The 22615-nt window shown below is 43.4% G+C and overlaps 1 protein-coding gene across 1 annotated transcript in view; it reads right to left on the reverse strand.

The window, feature by feature from the left end:
* The window catches only part of necab1 (N-terminal EF-hand calcium binding protein 1), a 346067-nt gene that overhangs the window by 61188 nt on the left and 262264 nt on the right, over window positions 1–22615 (reverse strand). The window contains exon 7 of the mRNA XM_068030830.1: window positions 11998–12119. Coding sequence (XP_067886931.1) covers window positions 11998–12119 — 122 coding nt within the window. The remainder of the gene's footprint in view (window positions 1–11997; window positions 12120–22615) is intronic.

A 22615-nucleotide genomic window follows, 5' to 3' on the forward strand; every position in this document is an offset into this window, starting at 1 on the left:
TATTACGGCCGTTGGCTGGAGGTGCCGCACCTTCAGAACTTCGTTCGGAGTTCCGAGGCATGACACTGGTGGGGAGGGGGGAGAAGTGAGATTTTCAGGTCGGTGGGCGGGGTGGGGGGGGAGCAGGGAAAACCCTTTAGATTGGTGGGAAGGGGTTAAGGTTTAAAGTTAATAAAGGTCGGGGGGGGAAAGGTCAGAATCAGGATGAAAGATTTTTTTGGGGGTGGAATGGGCATTTCATAAATCGATTCTTCCATGGGGGTATGGGTGAGAGGTGTGAAAATGTTATTACATTTGTAACTTTCATTTTGAACTTTTGTTTCTTTAAAAAATGTAAATGCTCGTGAAGGGCTTAAAGCCCTTTTAAAATGGCGCCAGGCCTGCGCAGTGGTGCCGGACGCCATTGCCGGGTACGGAGCGGCCGCCCTCTACGTCATCGGGGAACGGCCGTTCCACACCTTCCATTTAAATGGGGCCTCACGCAAAATATCGTGGGGGCTCAGCGGCGGCCACTGCACGTGGGTAGACCGCCGACTTCAATGAGCGCCGCCGCGACTTGCCCTCTGTTTCTGTCAACAGGAGAGCCAGCAGCAGATCTTTTAATTATTCCATTTCAGGTAAACTACTAGAGCAGTGGTAGCCTGCTGGACAGCAGTGACAGTGTTCACCTTCCTGGTAGTCGCGACCCATCCTGCGGACTTGTCCGATTGACTGTTTGATTAGTGACAACACACTTGGGAGCTTTGCCACATTTGTGATTTTGTCCTGCTAGGATATACCCATAATGCTCAGCACATTGTAATGATGGAAATTGTTGATCTTTTTCTGGTAGCTGTAAGTCACTGATGTTTCACAGCCATACAGCAAGCTGCTGAGAACACAGGCCTTATAAACTATCAGCTTGGTCCTAAGGGTCAGCTTGAGGTAATCCCATGCACGTTTCGCAAGTCGGCCAAAGGTGGTAGCTGCTTTCCCAATGTGTATATCGAGCTCTGCATCAAGGGACAGGTTGTCTGTCATGGTGGACCCAAGATAGCAGAATTTGCTAACCACTTCCATTGTGGTGTTATTTAGTGTGATCAAGGGTGGAGATGCACTACCTTGTCCCATGACCACAATTTTCTTGACACTTATAGTCAAGGAGAACAAGTTACAGACACGGGAGAGATAGTCCATGAGTCTTTGAAGCTGAGTTTCCGTGTGAGCGACTAGCGCAGCATAATCAGCGTAGAGGAGTTCTCTAATCCGGACGTGATATGTTTAAGTCTTCGCTTTCAGCCTTGATAGATTGTAGAGCTTGCCGTCTGACCTGATGTGCAAGTAGACTCCTTCCATATCTGCAGGGAAGGCAAAGGTCAGGAGCGTGGAGAAGAAGATGCCAAACAGAGTGGGGGGTTAGAACATAACCCTGTTTCGCTCCATTCTTCACTCCGAAATTGTCGGAGGTGGAGCCATCAAACTGTACAGTGCAGTGCATATTGTCATGGAAGGAGCGGACAAGACTGAGGAGCTTCAGTGGACAGCCAATTTTTCCCAAAATCTTGTACAGCCCCACTCTGCTGATGCTGTTGGTGCTTTAGTGAGACCTAAAAAAGTAAGGTAAAGGGGTGTATACTCTGTTCCTTACACTTCTCTTGTAGATGATGTATGAAGAAGATCATATCCACAGGAGATCTGCCGGCATGGAAACCGCACTGCGCTTCTGGGTACACTCGGTCTGCAAACAAATCGAGTCTTTTAAGCATGACCCTAACAAAGACTCGAAGGACAATATTGTTAAGAATTGTGTATTGATGTTAGTAACTGGGTAGGATGTTCAGATGTAAGATGCTTTAATCTAATGACTTGTGGTTATAGGAAGCCCATGTCACTAAGGAGTGAATGCCCCTGCAGTTGTTGCCGTCTCCTCTGTCGCCTTTGTTTTTATATAGTGTGACGATTTAAGCATCACGCATCTCCTGTGGAATAGAGCCGTCTTTTCGCAGAGAAGGAGAAGGTCCTAAAGGTGTGACAATAGATGGGACTTTCCATGCTTGAGCAGTTCGGCTGGGATTCCATCCTTGCCCAGTGCCCTTCTGTTTGCTAAGCAGTCTATGGCTTTCTCAAGCTCCAGTGATGAGGGTTCTTTATCTAACTCATCCATGAAAGGAAGCTGGGGGAGAGCATCGCGCGCAGACTGGGTGATGTCCATCTCACAGGAGTACAGCTCACAGTAGTGTTCAACCCAGCGGGGCATCTGTTTACTTCTGTTGGTCAGTGCTTCACCATCTGCCAACTTCAGGGGAGTAACTTTGGTGATGGCAGGGCCAAGAGCCTGTTTTGGTATCATCTCAAAATGTTGACACCATTCCCTCTTGACCTAAATCTAAATGGTTATTATACATAATAACCTACAGTAGCCACAGAACTCAAAGTTATGGGTACCACAGCCCAATTCTAACCACACTGATAAACTACCCTCAATTCATACTCTCTGATTGCTCTCTTCTAACTAATTTTAATCCAGTTTGTCATTCTCCCTCTAATTCCACACCCTTTAATCTCTAATGATCTCCCATGAGGTACCTTTTCAAAGGATTTCCTTAAGTCCATTTATATTACATTACTGCATTTCCTCCAACTGCTGTATTTGTTGTCTCCTCAAAGAATTTGGTGTGGTTTGTCAAGTGAAATCATCTCCTTAGAAATCTGTTCTTTGCTACTTTTATTTTTTTCTTTACCAAGTTACATAGTAATTTCATCCTTCATTAAAGATTGGGCATTGGCTTAGTTTTCCCTTCCTGTCATGTCACATGTTAGGATGCCTCCATGGATAGGAGAGGATCAATATCTTCCTTTCACATGGTTTGTATATCAATGACACACTTAATAGCTTTTTTTTTACTGAGAAACAAAGGTAAAACATTGATGCCCACAATGTCAGGCACCATTCCAATTAAAAAGACTAAAATAAAAAAGGTAAATCTGGAAGTTTTGACCAACAAATATTATTATAGTAGCAGAATGTGGGATCCAAGGTGGTACAATTTTGTGATAGAAGCTAGCAATCAAAATATTGAAACACAGAAATGTAAACCTGAGTGCCAAAACTTAAAGGAATCATGAAAAATGCAAAGCCAAATAACAAATTTGTTATCAGGAACCTATATAATAAAAATGGTGGCAAAATTGAAACATACAAATTCATATGATAAAATATGAATAAAAGGTATTTAATTCTAGCAGTCTATAAATTTATATAATTTTCATTTACAGATATAAAGCATTGGATTTTGGATTATTGGATTTCAAGTCTGTGTTAGACAGATTTTTGATCTACGAGAGTCAAGGGTTATGGGGGAGGGAAGGCAGGAAAGTGGAGTTAAGGCCACAATCAGATGAGCCAGGGAGTAGGCTAGAGGGGTTGAATGGCCTACTCCTACTCCTATTTCTTATGATCTTATGATTGATCAGCAAAACAACATATTTTCAAACTGTTTGATGAAATGATGGTTTCCAGTCAGAACTGAGGTAAGGATTGAATTTAAGAATTTTGACTCTATAAAACAAGTAATTAGAATTGCATTTTACTGAGACTGAATCGACACAAAGAATAAAAATTATATATAGCAAGATGAAAATAAATCCACTTAGTGATCACTTACATCTATCTATATGATTACAAATTGTGGGGTTGGTTCAGCTTCCTGGCAGATGCTAGGTGGGCTAGCAGGTAAAATCCCCCAAGTTATCTTTTCTACATTGAAGTCGTTGGGAACCGACCGATTGTAATTTTAACCTGCTCAATTGAACAGGCAGCAAGGATATCTGTCAAAGCCAATGGGGTCCTATTTTGCACTCATATGTTGGATTCCAATGACCAATAACATCATTGGAATCTGACTGACAATTTACTGAGTAGGAAGAGCAATGTTAGGTCAACCCAGCAAAGAAATGGATTGATGCCAGAAGAATCCCAACACTGCAAGTTTTAAAACAATTTTGTTACTTTACTGTGGGGCCAGGAATGCTGCTCTGGCTCTGATGATACTACCTTCGACAACAGCACTTCTGATATGTCTTCTTTTTTCCTCCACAGAGGATTCCCCTCCCAGTGTGATTGACAGGGCCTTCAACCGCATCTGACCTATTTCCCGCACTTCTGCCCTCGCTCTTTCTCCTCCCTCCCAGAATTGCGACAGGGTTCCCCTTGTCTTCATTTTCACCCCACCGGCCTTCACATCCAAAGGATTATCCTCTGCCATTTCTGCCACATCCAGCATGATGCCACCACCAAACACATCTTTCCCTCCCCTCCCTTGTCAGCATTCCGAAGGGATCATTCCCTCATCAACACCCTGGTCCATTCCTCCATCACCACCAACACCTCGTCCCCTTCCCAAGGCACCTTCCCATGCAATCACCGGACGTGTAATACCTGCCCTTTACCTTCTCTCTCCTCACCATCCAAGGCCCCAAACACTCCTTCCTGGAGAAGCAGAGATTTTCGTGTACTTCTTTCAATTTAGTATACTGTATTTGCTGCTTACAATGCAGTCGACTCTACACTAGGGAGACCAAACGCAGATTGGGTAACCACTTTGTGGGACACCTTTGCTCAGTCCACAAACATGGCCCCGAGCTTCTGGTTGCTTGCCATTTTAATTCACTACCCCACTTCCATGCCAACATTTCTGTCCTTGGCCTGTTGCAGTGTTCTAGTGAACCTCAACACAAGCTCGAGGACCATCACCTCATCTTCCGATTACAGCCTTTTGGACTCAACATTGAGTTTTCAACAATTTCAGAGCATGACTGTCCTTTTTATTTTATTTTATTTTATTTTAGTTTGTTTATTTTATTTTATTCCTTTTTTCACCATAGGCCTGTCTTAAACTTGCTTTTCAGGTTTTTGCTTTTGGACAGAGTTGTTCATTAACACTCTCTCTGGACTAATGCTTTGTCTTTTCATATAACTATTAGCTCTCCCTTTGCCTTTGTTCTGTGACATCTTTGTCATTTAACCTCACATGCCCTCTGCTCTATTACACACTTTCCTTTTTCTTCTTTCCCCCCCATCCTTTTCACTTGTTCAAAGCTTATTACATTTCTAACCTTTGCCAGTTGTGATGAAAAGTCACAGACCTGAAACGTTAACTCTTCTTCTCTCTCCGCAGATGCTGCCAGACATGCTGAGTATTTCTAGCACTTTCTGTTTTTATTTCATATTTCCAGCATCCACAGTATTTTGCTTTTATTTTAGCTTAGGCTCCTCCTGCTGGAACAGGTGGGGAATCAGCCCACAGCACTTCATAGGCCCGGCCATTCACGTCGACCAGGTCTTAACTGTCCACATGCAATCGGGGCATTAACTCACCGGCACAGTTTCTTGCTGGCAGTTAAAATCCAGGTCTTTGTTGTTAATTGTGTATAAATTGTTTAATTATTTGCAGGTGAAGGATGTTAACTGGGGTCTTACTTGAGCATTTATAAGGAAACTCTTACTGGCCCTGGTGGAGGGTTTGAGTGATGAGCTACATGTTTGTTATACCTTTTACTCTGTACAATTATTGTGAAACTGAGTAAAGATAGGCTCCAGCATTATCTTTCCACAGCCAGCTTTCTGGAATTTAACATGGTAGCAAAGAATGGTTGCCTAAAGCTGAAGGTTGGAAACAAGATTTTTTTTGCATAGAAAACTAAAATCTCACTGGGTATTGTGGAAAACATGGCAGAAAGCAAGTGTAAATTGTCAGGGTATGATTACCCTCTGATGTTCTCTGAGTTTGAACTATATGACCAGTGGAAGAATGAAGTAGATATGTGGACACGGGTTATGTTCCTATTAAAGAGGAAACAAGGTATGGCCTTAGCGCTGTCACTTCCTACCAAAAGTAAAATCAGAAGTAAAGTGTTTTGTGAACTGAATGCTCTTCATAGAGTGATACAACACCAAAACAGGCCCTTTGGCCCACCTAGTCCGCACTGACCATCAGCCACTCATTTATACCAATCCTACATTAATCCCATTTTTCCCCTCTCACATCCCCACAATTCTCCTACCTACACTAGGGGCAATTTTTTACAATGACCAATTTACCTATCAACCCACAAGTCTTTGGCAGGTGGGAGGAAACCAGAGCACCTAGAGGAAACCCACACAGTCATAGGGAGAACTTGCAAACTCCACACAGGCAGTGCCCAGAACCGAACCTGGGTCACTGGAGCAGTGAGGCTGCGGTGCTAACCACTGCACCACTGTGCCGCTTCAGTTGGATACTGATGGAGGGGTGAATCTTCTGTTAGAATTGTTGAATGAAATTTACAAGAAAGATGACCTATTGAATGCGTACGAGGCATGATCAGACTTTGATAGATTTTGGAAAACAGATGCTTATTCAATGGAGGAATATATCATGGACTTTAAGAGACTGTACAGAAGACTGAGGAAATTCAATTTGGAGATCCCTGGTTCTCTAGAATTGCTAGATTATGCTAGGGTGTTGCATATGAAAAGGCTCTTGGTTCTAAATGGGGTTTGATTCTTGGAAAAAGACTCCTTGTTATATCAGATGTCTCCTGCCTTAAAGAAATTCCTAGGGAAACAGTCATTTCCTGTAGCTCTAATAGAAGAAACAGGGCATTTTGCAGTGGCCCAAAGAATGGAGGTCTCAATATTTACTCAATTTTGAACGGGCCACATACTGGACACAGACATAAATACAATGAAAGCGTTAATAACAGGAGGAATGAGGGCGAAGGCACCTTTAGCAGATCTGACTATTACAGAAGACAGAATTGGAACAACAATCATTGGCGAATTAATCCCAAGGTGCCAAAGGAAAAGTTAATAGGTGTTTCAGGTGGACTCAAAGTATCATTATACAATGATCTGCCCAAAGCAGAGGAACAGAGTCTTAGAAATAACACATGACACAGAGAATTCTGAGACAGAAGAGGAAGATACTGATGAACCTGAATGAATTGTACTAGTCACAAGGAGTTTGTGTTATTTGCACATTCAGTCAACTGTGCTGTATTAGATGGTGCTTGCACAGTATGTGGAACAAATTAGTTATAAGGTTAAGGAGTATAAAAGTACTACCAGCTTTATGTTTGGTGATGACAACATAGTGTAACCAGTGGTGTTCCACAGGGATCCGTGCTGGGACCACTGTTGTTTGTGATATACATAAATGATTTGGAGGAAAGTATAGGTGGTCTGATTAGCAAGTTTGCAGATGACACTAAGATTGGTGGAATAGCAGATAGTGAAGGGGACTGTCAGAGAATACAGCAGAATATAGATAGATTGGAGAGTTGGGCAGAGAAATGGCAGATGGAGTTCAATCAGGGCAAATGCGAGGTGATGCATTTTGGAAGATCCAATTCAAGAGTGGACTATACAGTAAATGGAAAAGTCCTGGGGAAAATTGATGTCCAGAGAGATTTGGGTGTTCAGGTCCATTGTTCCCTGAAGGTGGCAACGCAGGTCAATAGAGTGGTCAAGAAGGCATACGGCATGCTTTCCTTCATCGGACGGGGTATTGAGTACAAGAGTTGGCAGGTCATGTTACAGTTGTATCGGACTTTGGTTCGGCCACATTTGGAATACTGCGTGCAGTTCTGGTCGCCACATTATCAAAAGGATGTGGATGCTTTGGAGAGGGTGCAGAGGAGGTTCACCAGGATGTTGCCTGGTATGGAGGGCACTAGCTATGAAGAGAGGTTGAGTAGATTAGGATTATTTTCATTAGAAAGACGGAGGTTGAGGGGGGACCTGATTGAGGTGTACAAAATCATGAGAGGTATAGACAGGGTGGATAGCAAGAGGCTTTTTCCCAGAGTGGGGGATTCAATTACTAGGGGACATGAGTTCAAAGTGAAAGGGGAAAAGTTTAGGGGGGATATGCGTGGAAAGTTCTTTACGCAGAGGGTGGTGGGTGCCTGGAACGTGTTGCCAGCGGAGGTGGTAGACGCGGGCACGATAGCGTCTTTTAAGATGTATCTAGACAGATACATGAATGGGCAGGAAGTAAAGAGATACGGACTCTTAGAAAATAGGCGACAGGTTTAGATAGAGGATCAGGATTGGTGTAGGCTTGGAGGGCCGAAGGGCCTGTTCCTGTGCTGTAATTTTCTCTTCTCTTCTCTCTCTCTCTTCACTGAAGTCACTGAAGAGAGTGGTAATTCCATGTCAAATAGTTGGAGTAAGCCACTTTATCAATACTGATGTAGTCTCTAGTGAGATAGCTTTACTGTTGAGTAAACCTTCAAAGAAAAAGGCACAAATGAAACTTGATGTGGAGCATGATAAGGCAATTGTTTTTGGAAAGTCAGCAGATTTGCAGTTTGCCCAGTCAAGGCATAATTGTATTCCTTTAACAAAACCTGATATTTCTCGTCAGAGTGTTAAAGAAGTGTTGTTGGCATCAGGTGTTAAGAATCAGAGAGATAAAAAGAAAATTGTCTTAAAGTTACACAGATAATTTGCTCACCCTTCTTGTCTGGTATGGGTGGTTCATGCGAAGAATTTGCTTCAGAGGTTGGAGGGTATAGTCCCTATCAATTGATCTATGTGCAGAATCCCAACTTACCTTCTGTACTGTGCAGAAGTCCTTTTGCTCTAGAAGATACTACAATTAGTTCCATTTTTTTCTGCACATTTGAATGCTTTATAGACAGGGAGACAGACTTTCATCAGGGCTGAGGTCTCTGAGAAAATTCACAGAGCTCTGAGGCATTGTGCAACACCATCTGAGGTGGAATTTAATTCAGGAGATTTGGTGTATTATAGAAGAGAGGGTCATAGGGAATGGAAGGGCCCTGGTAAGCTATTAGGCCATGATGGTAAGACAGTAGTTATCAAGCATGTTAAGGCTCATTCCTCAAGATTAATCGGGGTTGATTACAAAATCTCAGAATCTGAGCAGCTGATAGAGGGAAACAAGGCACCTTGTACCTCAAGTGAGCATGTGTTTTGTGAATGAAGTCGATCAAGCGTTGGATAGTAATGTGAGCAATCATGACACTCAAGAAAGAGCTATCATATCCAAAGGACAATTGCCCCGAGTCGGTACTCGGGTAATAGAGGGGTCTAATAAATGGAGGGATTCAACAATTGTGGGAAATGTAGGAAAATCTACTAGCAAGTTTAAATATTGGTTGAATGTTCAAGATGATGCCAAGAAGCAAGGTCCATGGACTGGCAGAATGGAGTGAAAAAGTGGAGAGTAAGAAAGTGCTGTGCAAGTTCTATTAATGGGTCTGGAAGTGACTCTTGCATCAGGAAACAATCCTGAACTGGAGGAAGAGCCTCCGATAATGCAAGAGAAAGATCTTATAGCAGTAGTCCTGAAAGACATCATAGTGCTAATAGAGGCCATTGTTTGAAGAGATTCCACAACAAAACAAAGGCTGAAGAGCAGTCTCAGAATAGGACTAGAAGCAGAAGTCCTCATGACCATGAAGTTTTAGTGGCTGCCAATAAACTTGAGGATAAACTAATAAGAGAAGCAAAACATAAGGAATTAGAGAGTTGGAGAGATTTTGGTGTTCATTCTGAGGTATCAGATAGGAAACAGCCAGCCTTGTCACATAGATGGATTTGCACTGAAAAAGTCCTTCTTGATGGGACTTATAAGGCTAAAGATAGGCTAGTTGCAAGGGGTTTTGAAGAGCGACTAGGTGATACCAATGTTAGCGTGAACTCTCCCACAGCTGGAAAAGTAATCTTGAAAATCTTTTTATCTCTTTTGGCTACATATTTATGGGAGTGTAGATCTATTGACATAAAAGTCACATTTCTGCAGGGTGATACTTTTCAGAGAGAAGTGCTTCTGAATTCACCTAAAGAGGCAGCAGATGCAAAAGGAACAAATGCGTCTGTGGCCTTAATGATACTTCCAGGGTGTGATATTTCTCAGTGAAATCTGTTTTATTGAAAATTGGTTGTGTTCAACTAAAAGCAGTTCCTGCCATGTTTTATTGGCATCATGAAAGGAAAATTTCAGGCATCTTCATGATGCACGTGGATGATTTCTTATGGAGTGGTAGTGTGGATTTTGAGGAATATGTTATTAATAAGATTAGGGCAAAATTCAAGCTTGTGGGGCCTTTAAATATATTGGTTTAGATATTAAGCAGCCAAGTCTGGAATAAGTTTGAACCAACAATCCCATTTAGAGAGTGTTACTCCCATCCTGGTTAATCGTGCTAGGTCATCGCAGCAAGATGATGATATAGCTAAAGCAGAGACTAAGTATTTGCAAAGCTTGATTGGTCAATTAAATTGGTTGTGCACTCAGACTAGACCTAATGCTAGTTTTGATGTGCTGGAGCTAAGTACGATGATGAAACATTCGAAAGTGAGAATGTTTGAAGGGCAAACAGAACATTAAAAAAATTTAATCTGGAGAAATGTGTACTGAAGTTCCCATTCTTAGGTAACCCAAAGAACATGAAGCTAGTCATTTTTAGTGATGCCTCACATGCTAATCTTCCTGATGGGTATTTGAGTGCAGCTGGTTTCATAATATTTTTGATGGGTGAAAATGGGAAATGTTTTCCTTTAGCTTGGGAAGCTAAGAAAATAAAGAAAGGGTCATTAAGAGCACTTTGGCTGTGGAAACACTGGGTCTTTATGGAGGCAGTGGATATGGGTTCTATTTGTCAAATATTTTAGGTGAAATTCTGAACAAGAACGTACTGAAGATAGGATACCCATTGAATGTTACGTGGATAATTGTTCTTTGTGGGACAATGCACACTCTACAAAAATGTGAGTGAGAAAAGCCTACGTATTGACCTTGATGGATTGAAACAAATGCTGGAGAGAAAGGAAATCTCCAAACTTAAATGGGTAGATGCAAGTCATCAGCTCTTCAATTGTTTCACAAAAGGAAATGCTATTACAAAGAAATTGTTAGTGGTGCTAGAGGAGGAGCAACTTGCATTGTAATACATTGTACATAATATGGAATTTACTTTGAAATGTTGTTTGAGCATATTAATCCACATTGAATTATAAAAGAAAGAAGGGAATTTGTTAATTGTATATCAATTGTTTTATTCTATGCAGGTGGAGGGTCTTAACTGGGGTCTTACTTGAACACTTATAAGGAGACTCTTACTGACACTGGTGGAAAGTTTGAGTGAGGAGCTACATGTTTGCATTCCTTTTACTCTGTACAATTATTGTGAAACTGAGTAAAGATAGGCTCTGTCATGAATTTCTTTCTGTTATCTTAAGCAACTCAATGAGGTATGTGGATTCCAGTTCCTTCAAGATCTCTAGAAGGTTTATTAACAGCTAAACCGATATATACAATACAGAGCAAACTATCGACAGAGCCTTTGTCCGGGGTGTTATAGTGCAGAGTGACTATGGCTTCTAGGCACATGACTACATCCTGGTACTTAGTTCATTAGCATACTGAGTTCTTAAAGGGACATCACTCACAAAGCGACCATACAACAGGCTCCAGCATCATCTTTCCACAACAAGCTTTCAGGAATTTAACATTTGTCTCTGTTTGAATGGAATACTAAGAATCACTGCCTCCCTTCCTTGCCAGCAATCAGAACCACCTGTCTGACTTTTCACAGTTCTTCTTACAGTAATGGATGGGCTAAGGAACTTAATATCTGGCTATTATATTTCTAATGGGTACACTTTAATAACAATAAAAACATTTGATTCTTGCTGATCAATATGGAAGTATTTGGTACTTCCTGCATACAGAGGGTGAGATTGCCATCCTTTAGTTTGTTTAATGTTGAGCAAAAATTATACACAGAAGTATTTCTAAAACACATTAGCAATACCAAGACCAATAATATTAGAATATATTCTTGGCAAGTGCTTATAACGCCAATAATTGCATCAATATTGTATCACAGTGACTACTATAAATATAATTAATTACTGGGCTACAAGTTTGAGAGCACAATATGGAAGGAAAGCTTTTTCACGTTAACTTAAAAAAAGCTTGGAATATCAGACTGGCAGTACAGTACCCGAGTTCAAGAAGCCGAAATTGGTATTGTTTGGCGACAGGCTGTTAGTTCTCTGGAGCCTTCGACTGGATCGTTTCCCTGACCAGTTAATTGACAGGACCTCTGGTTTCACTGGACCCTGCCTATAAATAACAACAGATAATAGTTAGTCTTCCTGCTGATTTTATCTTTAGCATTTTTAAGTACGGGAGTTAAAGGTAAAAAGTATCTCCAAGGGCTATGATGCTGTCCAGCTTTCCATTATTCCTGTCAGATATAGTTGGTCAATTGCTCAGGAGAGCTGGGTAGATTTGTATTTCGGTGGGCCTGCTCTCTATTTGAGACAAATTCTTTGCAAAGCTGCAGGACCACAGACTTTCTTCTCTTTGTAGCAGCCTGATAAATGCCAGATAATTCATTCTTCATCATTGAAAATGAATTTCTAGAAGGAAAATACTTTGCTGAAAGCTGATAAGTTAATTAATTAATAACATTTTATTTGCATGTGCTAAGTGCCATTTCTATTTTTGTATTTGTTGTAATTTTTTTTACATTAAATTAAGTTTAAAGAACAGTGACTCATCAAGCTGCTCAATGAACTGTGGATCTGTGATCAACAATCCACCTACTATGTAGGCAAACAATTTATGAATAAAGCTTTTCAGGTGACACAGTTTCTAAGACTGTTTGAAGAATGTAAAATAATCATTTGATATCCTGCTCCAAGTAGCACAAAGAAAAAAGCTCTGTTTCACATTTTCACCATTGTGTAGTAATGATATTGTCATGCAGGCCCTCACCTGCCAAGAATGAGGGGCAAATTATTTCACCACATGAACATTTAAACTTAAAATTGCTGCTGGGAAGAAAAAAGGCCTATTACAAGGGGTTGCCACGTCCCTGACTGGAAAGACATTTGCATAGTAACAGACAGTACTTGGAATGGACAAAGGGGCCACTCCCTGCTCCAATTTAATCCACAATGGACTTTTGATTACCAGACGTTGAAGGTGGAGAGGCTAGCATTCCAGGTTAACTGCTAAGATGGGCGAATACACAAACAGACATGGTCAGACCAGTTTAGTCTCATGACTAACTGACTGTTGGAGTTTTTTGAATTTGAACTTACCACGGAGAATTTGAACGGAGAAAGTTGTTTTCTCCTGGACTGAAAAGATCTCTCTCCTGTCTGCTCTCATCTCTTTCTCACGGAACTGAAGACCCATTGAAGACACATGAACCCCAAGAGAGAAAAGACTCCTATAGTGAACAAGGTTTAAGAAGAATACTGGACCCCAACGAAAAGCAAGACTACTTACAAAAGGACTACAGTGAGCTCGAAGCAGAGTAAACAAGAAACTCTTCTGATATTGCCTCAAACCTCTCTATTTTTCTTCTGCTCTTTTCTGACCCTGTTTGCATGTGTGTATTGCGTGTGCATGCTAGCGTGGGCATGTCGTATATCCGTAGGCATTAACCGTATTAGAGTTTAAGTTTAAGTTTTAATTAATGTCATTTTTCTTCTTTAAATCTAAGAAAGCCTGTATATTCTCATTTATTTGCCTTATAATTGGAAAGTGGTGAACAAGGATTCACTAAGGGGGAGCTCAAAACATAGGAACATAGGAAGATAGGAACAGGAGTAGGCCATTCAGCCCCTCGGGCTTGTCCTGCTATTCAATGAGATCATGGCTGATCCGCGGCCTAACTTCATATACCTGCCTTTGGCCCATATCCCTTAATATCCTTGCTTAACAAAAATCTATCTATCTCAGATTTAAAATTAACAACTGTTCTAGCTTCAACTGCTGTTTGTGGGAGAGAGTTCCAAACCTCTATCACCCTTTGTGTGAAGAAGTGCTTCCTAACATCTCTCCTGAACTATCTGGTCCTAATTTTAGACTATGCCCCCTAGTTTTAGAATCTCCAACCAGTGGAAATAGCTTATCTTTATCTAGCCTATCTTTTCCTGTTAATATCTTGAAGACTTTGATCAGATTACCCCTTAACCTTCTAAATTCTAATGAAAACAGGCCTAATTTGTGTAATCTCTCCTCGTAACTTAACCCCTGTAGTCTAGGTATCATTCTTGTAAACCTACGTTGCACTCCCTCCAAGGCCAATATATCCTTCCTAAGGTGTGGTGCTCAGAACTGCTCACAATACTCCAAGTGGAGTTAGTATACTCTAGCCAGAGTTTTGTACAGCTGCAGCATAACCTCTGTGCCTTTATACTCCAATCCTCTAGATATAAAGGCTAGCATTCCTCTGGCCTTTTTAATTATTTTCTGCACTTGCTCGTGGCATTTTAAAGATCTATGCACCTGAACCCCCAAGTCTCTTTGGACATCCACTGTACTTAACCTCTTCCCATTTAGAAAGTACCCTGCTCTATCCTTTTTTGGTCCAAAATGGAAAACCTCACAATTGCCTGCATTGAAATCCATCTGCCACAGTTTTGCCCATTCACCTAGTCTGTCAATATCTCCTTGCAATTTTATGCTATCATTAGACTGTCTACAATGCTGCCTAACTTATCAGCAAATTTGGATATATGACTTACTATGCCATCATCCAAGTTGCTAATGAACAATGTGAATAATTGAGGCCCCAACACAGATCCCTGTGGGACACCACTAGTCACATCCTGCCAATCTGAGTACTTACCCATTATCCCCACTTTCTGTCGCCTACCACTCAACCAACTTCCTAACCATGTGAATAATTTGCCCTCAACTCCATGGGCTTCTACCTTAGTTAACAGTCTCTGATGTGGGACTTTATCAAATGCCTTCTGGAAGTCCATATAAATAACATCCATAGACAACACCACTTGGAGGAAGCACTGAGGGTGGCAAGGGCACAAAATGTACTCTGGGGGGACTTCAATGTCCATCACCAAGAGTGGCTCAGTAGCACCACTACCGACCGAGCTGGCTGAGTACTAAAGGACATAGCTGCTAGACTGGGTCTGCAGCAGGTGGTGGGGGAACCAACACGAGGGAAAAACATACTTGACCTCATCCTCACCAATCTGCCTGCCGCAGCTGCTTCTGTCCATGACAGTATTGGTAGGAGTGACCACCGCACAGTCCTTGTGGAGACGAAGTCCCGCTTTCACATTGAGGACACCGTCCATTGCGTTGTGTGGCACTATCACCATGCTAAATGGGATAGATTTCGAACAGATCTAGCAATGCAAAACTGGGCATCCATGAGGCGCTGTGGGCCATCAGCAGCAGCAGAATTGTACTCAACCACAATCTGTAACCTCATGGCCTGGCATATTTCCCCACTCTACCATTACCATCAAGCCAGGAGACCAACCCTGGTTCAATGAAGAGTGCAGGAGGGCATGCCAGGAGCAGCACCAGGCATACCTCAAAATGAGGTGTCAACCTGGTGAAGCTACAACATAGGACTATCTGCGTGCCAAACTGCGTAAGCAGCATGCGATAGACAGAGCTAAGCTATCCCATAACCAACTGATCAGATCTAAGCTCTGCAGTCCTGCCACATCCAGTCGTGAATGGTGGTGGACAATTAAACAACTAACTGGAGGAGGTGGCTCCACAAATATCCCCATCCTCAATGATGGGGGAGCACAGCACATAAATGCGAAAGATAAGGCTGAAGCATTTGCAACAATCTTCAGCCAGAAGTGCCGAGTTGATGATACATCTCGGCCCCCTCCTGAAGTCCCCAGCATCAAAGATGCCAGACTTCAGTCAATTCGATTCACTCCGCGTGTTATCAAGAAATGACTGAAGGTACTGGATACTGCAAAGGTTATGGGTCCTGATAATATTCCAGCAATAATACTGAAGCCCTGTGCTCCAGAAATTGCCGCACCCCTAGCCAAGCTTTTCCACTATATCTACAACACTGGCATCTACCCGGCAATGTGGAAAATTGCCCAGGTATGTCTTGTACACAAAAAGCAGGACAAGTCCAACCCGGCCAATTACCGCCCCATCAGTCTACTCTCAATCATCAGTAAAGTGATGGAAGGTGTCATCAACTGTGCTATCAAGCAGCACTTGCTTAGCAATAACCTGCTCAGTGATGCTCAGTTTGGTTTCCGCCAGGGCCACTCAGCTCCTGACCTAATTACAGCCTTGGTTCAAACATGGATAAAAGAGCTGAACTCAAGAGGTGAGGTGAGAGTGACTGCCCTTGACATCAAGGCAGCATTTGACCGAGTATGGCATCAAGGAGCCCTAGCAAAACTGGAGTCAATGGGAATCAGGGGGAAAACTCTCTGCTGGTTGGAGTCAAACCTAGCGCAAAGGAAAAGATGGCTGTGGTTGTTGGAGGTCAAACATCTGAGCTCCAGGACATAACTGGAGGAGTTCCTCTGGGTAGTGTCCTAGGCCCAACCATCTTCAGTTGCTTCATCAATGACCTTCCTTCAATCATAAGGTCAGAAGTGGGGATGTTCACTGACGATTGCACAATGTTCAGCACCATTCGTGACTCCTCAAATACTGAAGCAGTCTGTGTAGAAATGCAGCAAGACCTGGACAATATTCAGGTTTGGGCTGGTAAGTGGCAAGTAACATTTGTGCCACACAAGTGCCAGGCAATGACTATCTCCAACAAGAGAGAATCTAACCATTTCCACTTGACATTCAATGGCATTACCATCACTGAATCCCCCCACTATCAACATCCTAGGGGCTACCATTGACCAGAAACTGAACTGGAGTAGCCATATAAATACCGTGGCTACAAGAGCAGGTCAGAGGCTAGGAATTCTGCGGCGAGTAACTCACCTTCTGACTCCCCAAAGCCTGTCCACCATCGACAAGGCGCAAGTCAGGAGTGTGATGGAATACTCTACACTTGCCTGGATGGCTGCAGCTCCAACAACACTCAAGAAGCTCGACACCATCCAGAAGAAAGCAACCCGCTTGATTGGCACACCATTCACAAACATTCACTCCCTCCACCACCGACGCACAGTGGCAGCAGTGTGTGCCATCTAGAAGATGCACTGCAGCAACGCACCAAGGCTCCTTAGACAGCACCTTCCAAACCCGCGACCTCTACCGCCTCGAAGGACAAGAGCAGCAGATGCATGGGAACACTACCACCTGCAAGTTCCCCTCCAAGTCACACACCTTCCTGACTTGGAACTATATCGCCACTCCTTCACTGTCGCTGGGTCAAAATCCTGGAACTCCCTTCCTTACAGCACTGTGAGTGTACCTTCCTCACAGAGACTGCAGCGGTTCAAGAAGGCAGTTCACCACCACCTTCTCAAGGGCAATTAGGGATGGGCAATAAATGCTGGCATAGCCAGTGATGTCCACATCCCATGAATGAATTAAAAAAAAATTCCCTGTCCACTACCTTTGTCCACTACCTTCAAAAAATTCAATGAGATTTGCCAGGCATGACCTTCCTGTCACGAATCCATGCTGGCTGTCCCTGATTAACTGAAATTTTTGAAGGTGTTCAGTCACCCTATCCTTGATTATAGACTCCAGCAACTTGCCCACCACAGATATCAGGCTAACTGGTCTGTTATTTCCTTGCTTCGCCCTTTCACCCTTTTTAAAAAGTGGAGTGCAATTTTCCAATTCAGAGGGACCACTCCTGAATCTAGAGAACTCTGAAAGACTATAGTTAGGACATCTACAATGTGCACCCCTATTTCCTTTAACACCCTCGGATGGAAACCGTAAGGTCCTGGGGATTTCTCACTCTTTAGTTCCACTAATTTCCTTGTTACTGATGTTTTACTTATGTTAATTGTATTAAGTCCCTGTCCCCTATTGGCTATCAAACCTCTCTGTTACCTCATCAAAAAGCTCAATCAAGTTAGTTAAACATGATTTGCCATTAACAAATAATAGAGATGTTCAAATCTGAATGCTCGCAGCATTCATAACAAGATGGATGAATTTATAGCAAAAATAGAAATTAATGAGTATGATACGGTAGCCATTAGAGAGACATGGTTGCAAGGTGACCAAGGCTGGGACCTGAATATTCAAGGGTATTTGACATTCTGGGAGACCAGGAGGAAAGGAGGAGGAGTGCGGTAGCTCTGTCAATAAAGGATGAGATTGGTACAATAGTGAGAAATGACCTTGGTTCAGAAAATCAAGATGTAGAATCAGTTTTTTTGGAGATAAGAAATAGCAAAGGAAAGAAGTCACTGGTGGGAGCACTTTATAGGTCCCCTGACAGTAGCTACAAAGTAGGATAGAGTATACATCAAGAAACAATGGGGCTTGCAAAAGAAAATACGGCAGTAATCTTGGGTGATTTTAATCTTCACATCGACTGGACAAATCAAATTGGCAAAGATAGCCTGGTAGATGAGTTCATAGATTGCATTTGGGACAGTTTCTCAGAACACTATATACTAGAACCTACCAGGGACCAAGTTATTTTGGACCTGGTAATGTGTAATGAGACAGGATTAAAGACCCCATAGTAAATGATCCTTGAGGAAAGAGTGATCATAACATGATAGAATTTCACACTCAGTTTCAGGGTGAGAAATATGGGTCCATAACTGGTGTTTTAAACATAAAAAAAGGAATTACAAGGGGATGAAGACAGAGTTTGCTAAAGTGGACTGCAAGAATAGATTAAAAGGTAAGACGGTAGAGAAGCAGTGCCAGATGTTTAGGGATAAATTTCATAACTCTCAACAAAGTTATATTCCATTGAGGAAAAAAGACTCGATAAGAATAAGTATACCATTTTGGATACGGTTGGGGGGGGGGACCTACCAGGGGAAAGCCACAGTGGCCAGGTCTCTGGCACTGAGCCTGGCTCTGTGGCTCAGAAGGGAAGGAGGGAGAATAGGAGAGCGATAGTGATAGGAGATTCAATGGTTAGAGGAACAGACAGGAGATTCTGTGGTCGCGAACGAGACTCCCGGATGGTATGTTGCCTCCCGGGTGCCAGGGTCAGGGATGTCTCGGATCGGGTCTACAGGATTCTTAAGGGGGAGGGGGAGCAGCCAGAAGTCGTGGGACACATCGGTACCAATGACATAGCTAGGAAAAGGGATGAGGACCTGAAAAGCGAATATAGGGAGTTAGGTTGGAAGCTAAAAGGCAGGACAAGCAGAGTAGTAATCTCAGGATTGATATCGGTGCCACATGCGAGTGAGGCTAGAAACAGAGAGCGAGTGCAGCTGAACACGTGGCTACAGAGCTGGTGTCGGAGGGAGGGCTTCAGATATGTGGATCATTGGGATACCTTCTGGGGAAGGACGGGTTGCATCTGAACTGGAGGGGCACCAATATCCTGGGCGGGAGGTTTGCTAGAGCTCTTCGGGAGAGTTTAAACTAGTTTGGCAGGGGGATGGGAACCGGAGCGACGGATCAGTGGATGGGGTAGCTGTGGAACAGGCAGATACAGAGTGTAGAGAGTCTGTGAGGAAGGTTAGACAGTTGACAGGGCAAAGTTGCAGCCAGTATGATGGGTTGAAGTGTGTCTAGTTTAACGCAAGAAGTGTCAGGAATAAGGGTGATGAACTTAGAGCATGGATCAGTACTTGGAGCTACGATGTTGTGGTCATTACGGAGACTTGGATATCACAGGGGCAGGAATGGATGTTGGATGTTCCGGGGTTTAGATGTTTCAAAAGGAATAGGGAGGGAGGTAAAAGAGGTGGGGGAGTGGCATTGCTAATCAGGGATAGTATCACAGCTGCAGAAAGGGAGGTTGTCGAGGAGGGTTTGTCTACTGAGTCAGTATGGGTGGAAGTCAGAAACAGGAAAGGAGCAGTCACTTTATTGGAAGTTTTCTATAGACCCCCCAATAGCAACAGAGACACGGAGGAACAGATTGGGAGGCAGATTTTGGAAAGGTGCAGAAGTAACAGGGTTGTTGTCATGGGTGACTTCAACTTTCCTAATATTGATTGGAACCTCCTTAGTGCAAATAGTTTGGATGGAGCAGTTTTTGTCAAGTGTGTCCAGGAAGGTTTCCTGACTCAGTATGTAGATAGGCCGACGAGAGGGGAGGCTATGTTGGATTTGGTGCTTGGCAACGAACCAGGCCAGGTGGCAGATCTCTCGGTGGGAGAGCATTTCGGTGATAGTGATCAGAACTCCCTGACCTTTACTATAGTCATGGAGAGGGACAGGAGCAGACGGGATAGGAAAATATTTAATTGGGGGAGGGGGAATTACAATGCTACTAGGCAGGAACTGGGGAGCTTAAATTGGGAACAGATGTTCTCAGGGAAATGCACGACAGAAATGTGGAGGTTGTTTATGCAGCACTTGCTGCGACTGCTGGATAGGTTTGTCCCAATGAGGCAAGGAAGGGATGGTAGGGTGAAGGAACCTTGGATGACAAGAGATGTGGAACAGCTAGTCAAGAGGAAGAAGGAAGCTTACTTAAGGTTGAGGAAGCAAGGATCAGACAGGACTCTAGAGGGTTACAAGGTAGCCAGGAAGGTACTGAAGAATGGACTTAGGAGAGCTAGAAGGGGACATGAAAAAGTCTTGGCGGGTAGGATTAAGGAAAATCCCATGGCGTGCTACACTTATGTGAGGAACAAGAGGATGGCCAGAGTGAGGGTAGGGCCGATCAGGGGTAGTGGAGGGAACGTGCCTGGAGTCGGAGGAGGTAGGGGAGGTCCTTAATGAATACTTGGCTTCAATATTCACTGGTGAGAGGGACCTTGTCGTTTGTGAGGACAGCGTGAAACAGGCTGATATGCTCGAACAGCTTGATGTTAAGGAGGATGTGCTGGACATTTTGAAAGACATGAGGATAGATAAGTCCCCGGGGCCAGACGGGATATACCCAAGGTTATTACGGGAAGCGAGGGAAGAGATCGCCATTGGAGTAGTATCAGATGATTGGACGGTGGCAAATGTTATTCCCTTTTTCAAGAAAGGGAATAGGGATAACCCTGGGAATTACAGACCAGTCAGCCTTACGTCGGTGGTGGGCAAATTATTGGAGAGGATTCTGAGAGATAGGATTTATGATTATTTGGAAAAGCATAGTTTGATTAGAGATAGTCAGCATGGCTTTGTGAGGGGCAGGTCATGCCTCACAAGCCTTATTGAATTCTTTGAGGATGTGACAAAACACATTGATGAAGGAAGAGCAGTGGATGTGGTGTATATGGATTTTAGCAAGGCGTTTGATAAGGTTCCCCATGGTAGGCTTATTCAGAAAGTAAGGAGGCATGGCATACAGGGAAATTTGGCTGTCTGGATACAGAATTGGCTGGCCCATAGAAGACAGAGGGTGGTAGTAGATGGAAAGTATTCAGCCTGGAGCTCGGTGACCAGTGGTGTTCCGCAAGGATCTGTTCTGGGACCTCTGCTCTTTGTGATTTTTATAAATGACTTGGATGAGGAAGTGGAAGGCTGGGTTAGTAAGTTTGCCGATGACACAAAGGTTGCTGGAGTTGTGGATAGTGTGGAGGGCTGTTGTAGGTTGCAACGGGACATTGACAGGATGCAGAGCTGGGCTGGGAAGTGGCAGATGGAGTTCAACCTGGAAAAGTGTGAAGTGATTCATTTTGGAAGGTCGAATTTGAATGCAGAATACAGGCTTAAAGACAGGATTCTTGGCAGTGTGGAGGAACAGAGGGATCTTGGGGTCCATGTCCATAGATCCCTCAAAGTTGCCACCCAAGTTGATAGGGTTGTTAAGAAGGCGTATGGGGTGTTGGCTTTCATTAACAGGGGGATTGAGTTTAAGAGCCGCGAGGTTATGCTGCAGCTCTATAAAGCCCTGGTTAGACCACACTTGGAATATTGTGTTCAGTTCTGGTCGCCTCATTATAGGAAGGATGTGGAAGCTTTAGAGAGGGTGCAGAGGAGATTTACCAGGATGCTGCCTGGACTGGAGGGCATGTCTTATGATAAAAGGTTGAGGAAGCTAGGGCTTTTCTCATTGGAGCGAAGGATGAGAGATGACTTGATAGAGGTGTACAAGATGATGAGAGGCATAGATAGAGTGGATAGCCAGAGACTTTTTCCCAGGGCGGAAAGGGCTATCACCAAGGGGCATAATTTTAAGGTGATTGGAGGAAGGTTTAGGGGAGATGTCAGAGGTAGGTTCTTTACACAGAGAGTGGTGGGTGCGTGGTATGCACTGCCAGCGGTGGTAGTAGAAGCAGATACATTAGGGACATTTAAGCGACTCTTGGATAGGTACATGGATGATAGTAGAATGAAGGGTATGTAGGTAGTTTGATCTTAGAGTAGGTTAAAGGGTCGGCACAACATCGTGGGCCGAAGGGCCTGTACTGTTCTATGTTCTCTGTTCTAAGAAGGTTGCACCCAGTTAAGGGTGGTATTAAATTGAAAGCAAAGGCGTAGAATACTGCGAACATTGGTGGTAGGCAGAAGATTGGGAAAATTTTAGAAACCAGCAAAGAATGACTAAAAAGAAAAGAAGGACAAATTGGGCGGCACAGTGGCGCAGTGGTTAGCACCGCAGCCGCACAGCTCCAGCGACCCGGGTTCGATTCTGGGTACTGCCTGTGTGGAGTTTGCAAGTTCTCCCTGTGTCTGCGTGGGTTTCCTCCGAGTGCTCCGGTTTCCTCCCACAGCCAAAAGACTTGCAGGTTGATAGGTAAATTGGCCATTATAAATTGTCCCTAGTGTCGGTCGGAGAATATAGGGACAGGTGAGGATGT

Source organism: Heterodontus francisci, chromosome 5 (genome assembly GCF_036365525.1).
Source record: "Heterodontus francisci isolate sHetFra1 chromosome 5, sHetFra1.hap1, whole genome shotgun sequence".
In the NCBI taxonomy this organism is placed as follows: domain Eukaryota; kingdom Metazoa; phylum Chordata; class Chondrichthyes; order Heterodontiformes; family Heterodontidae; genus Heterodontus; species Heterodontus francisci.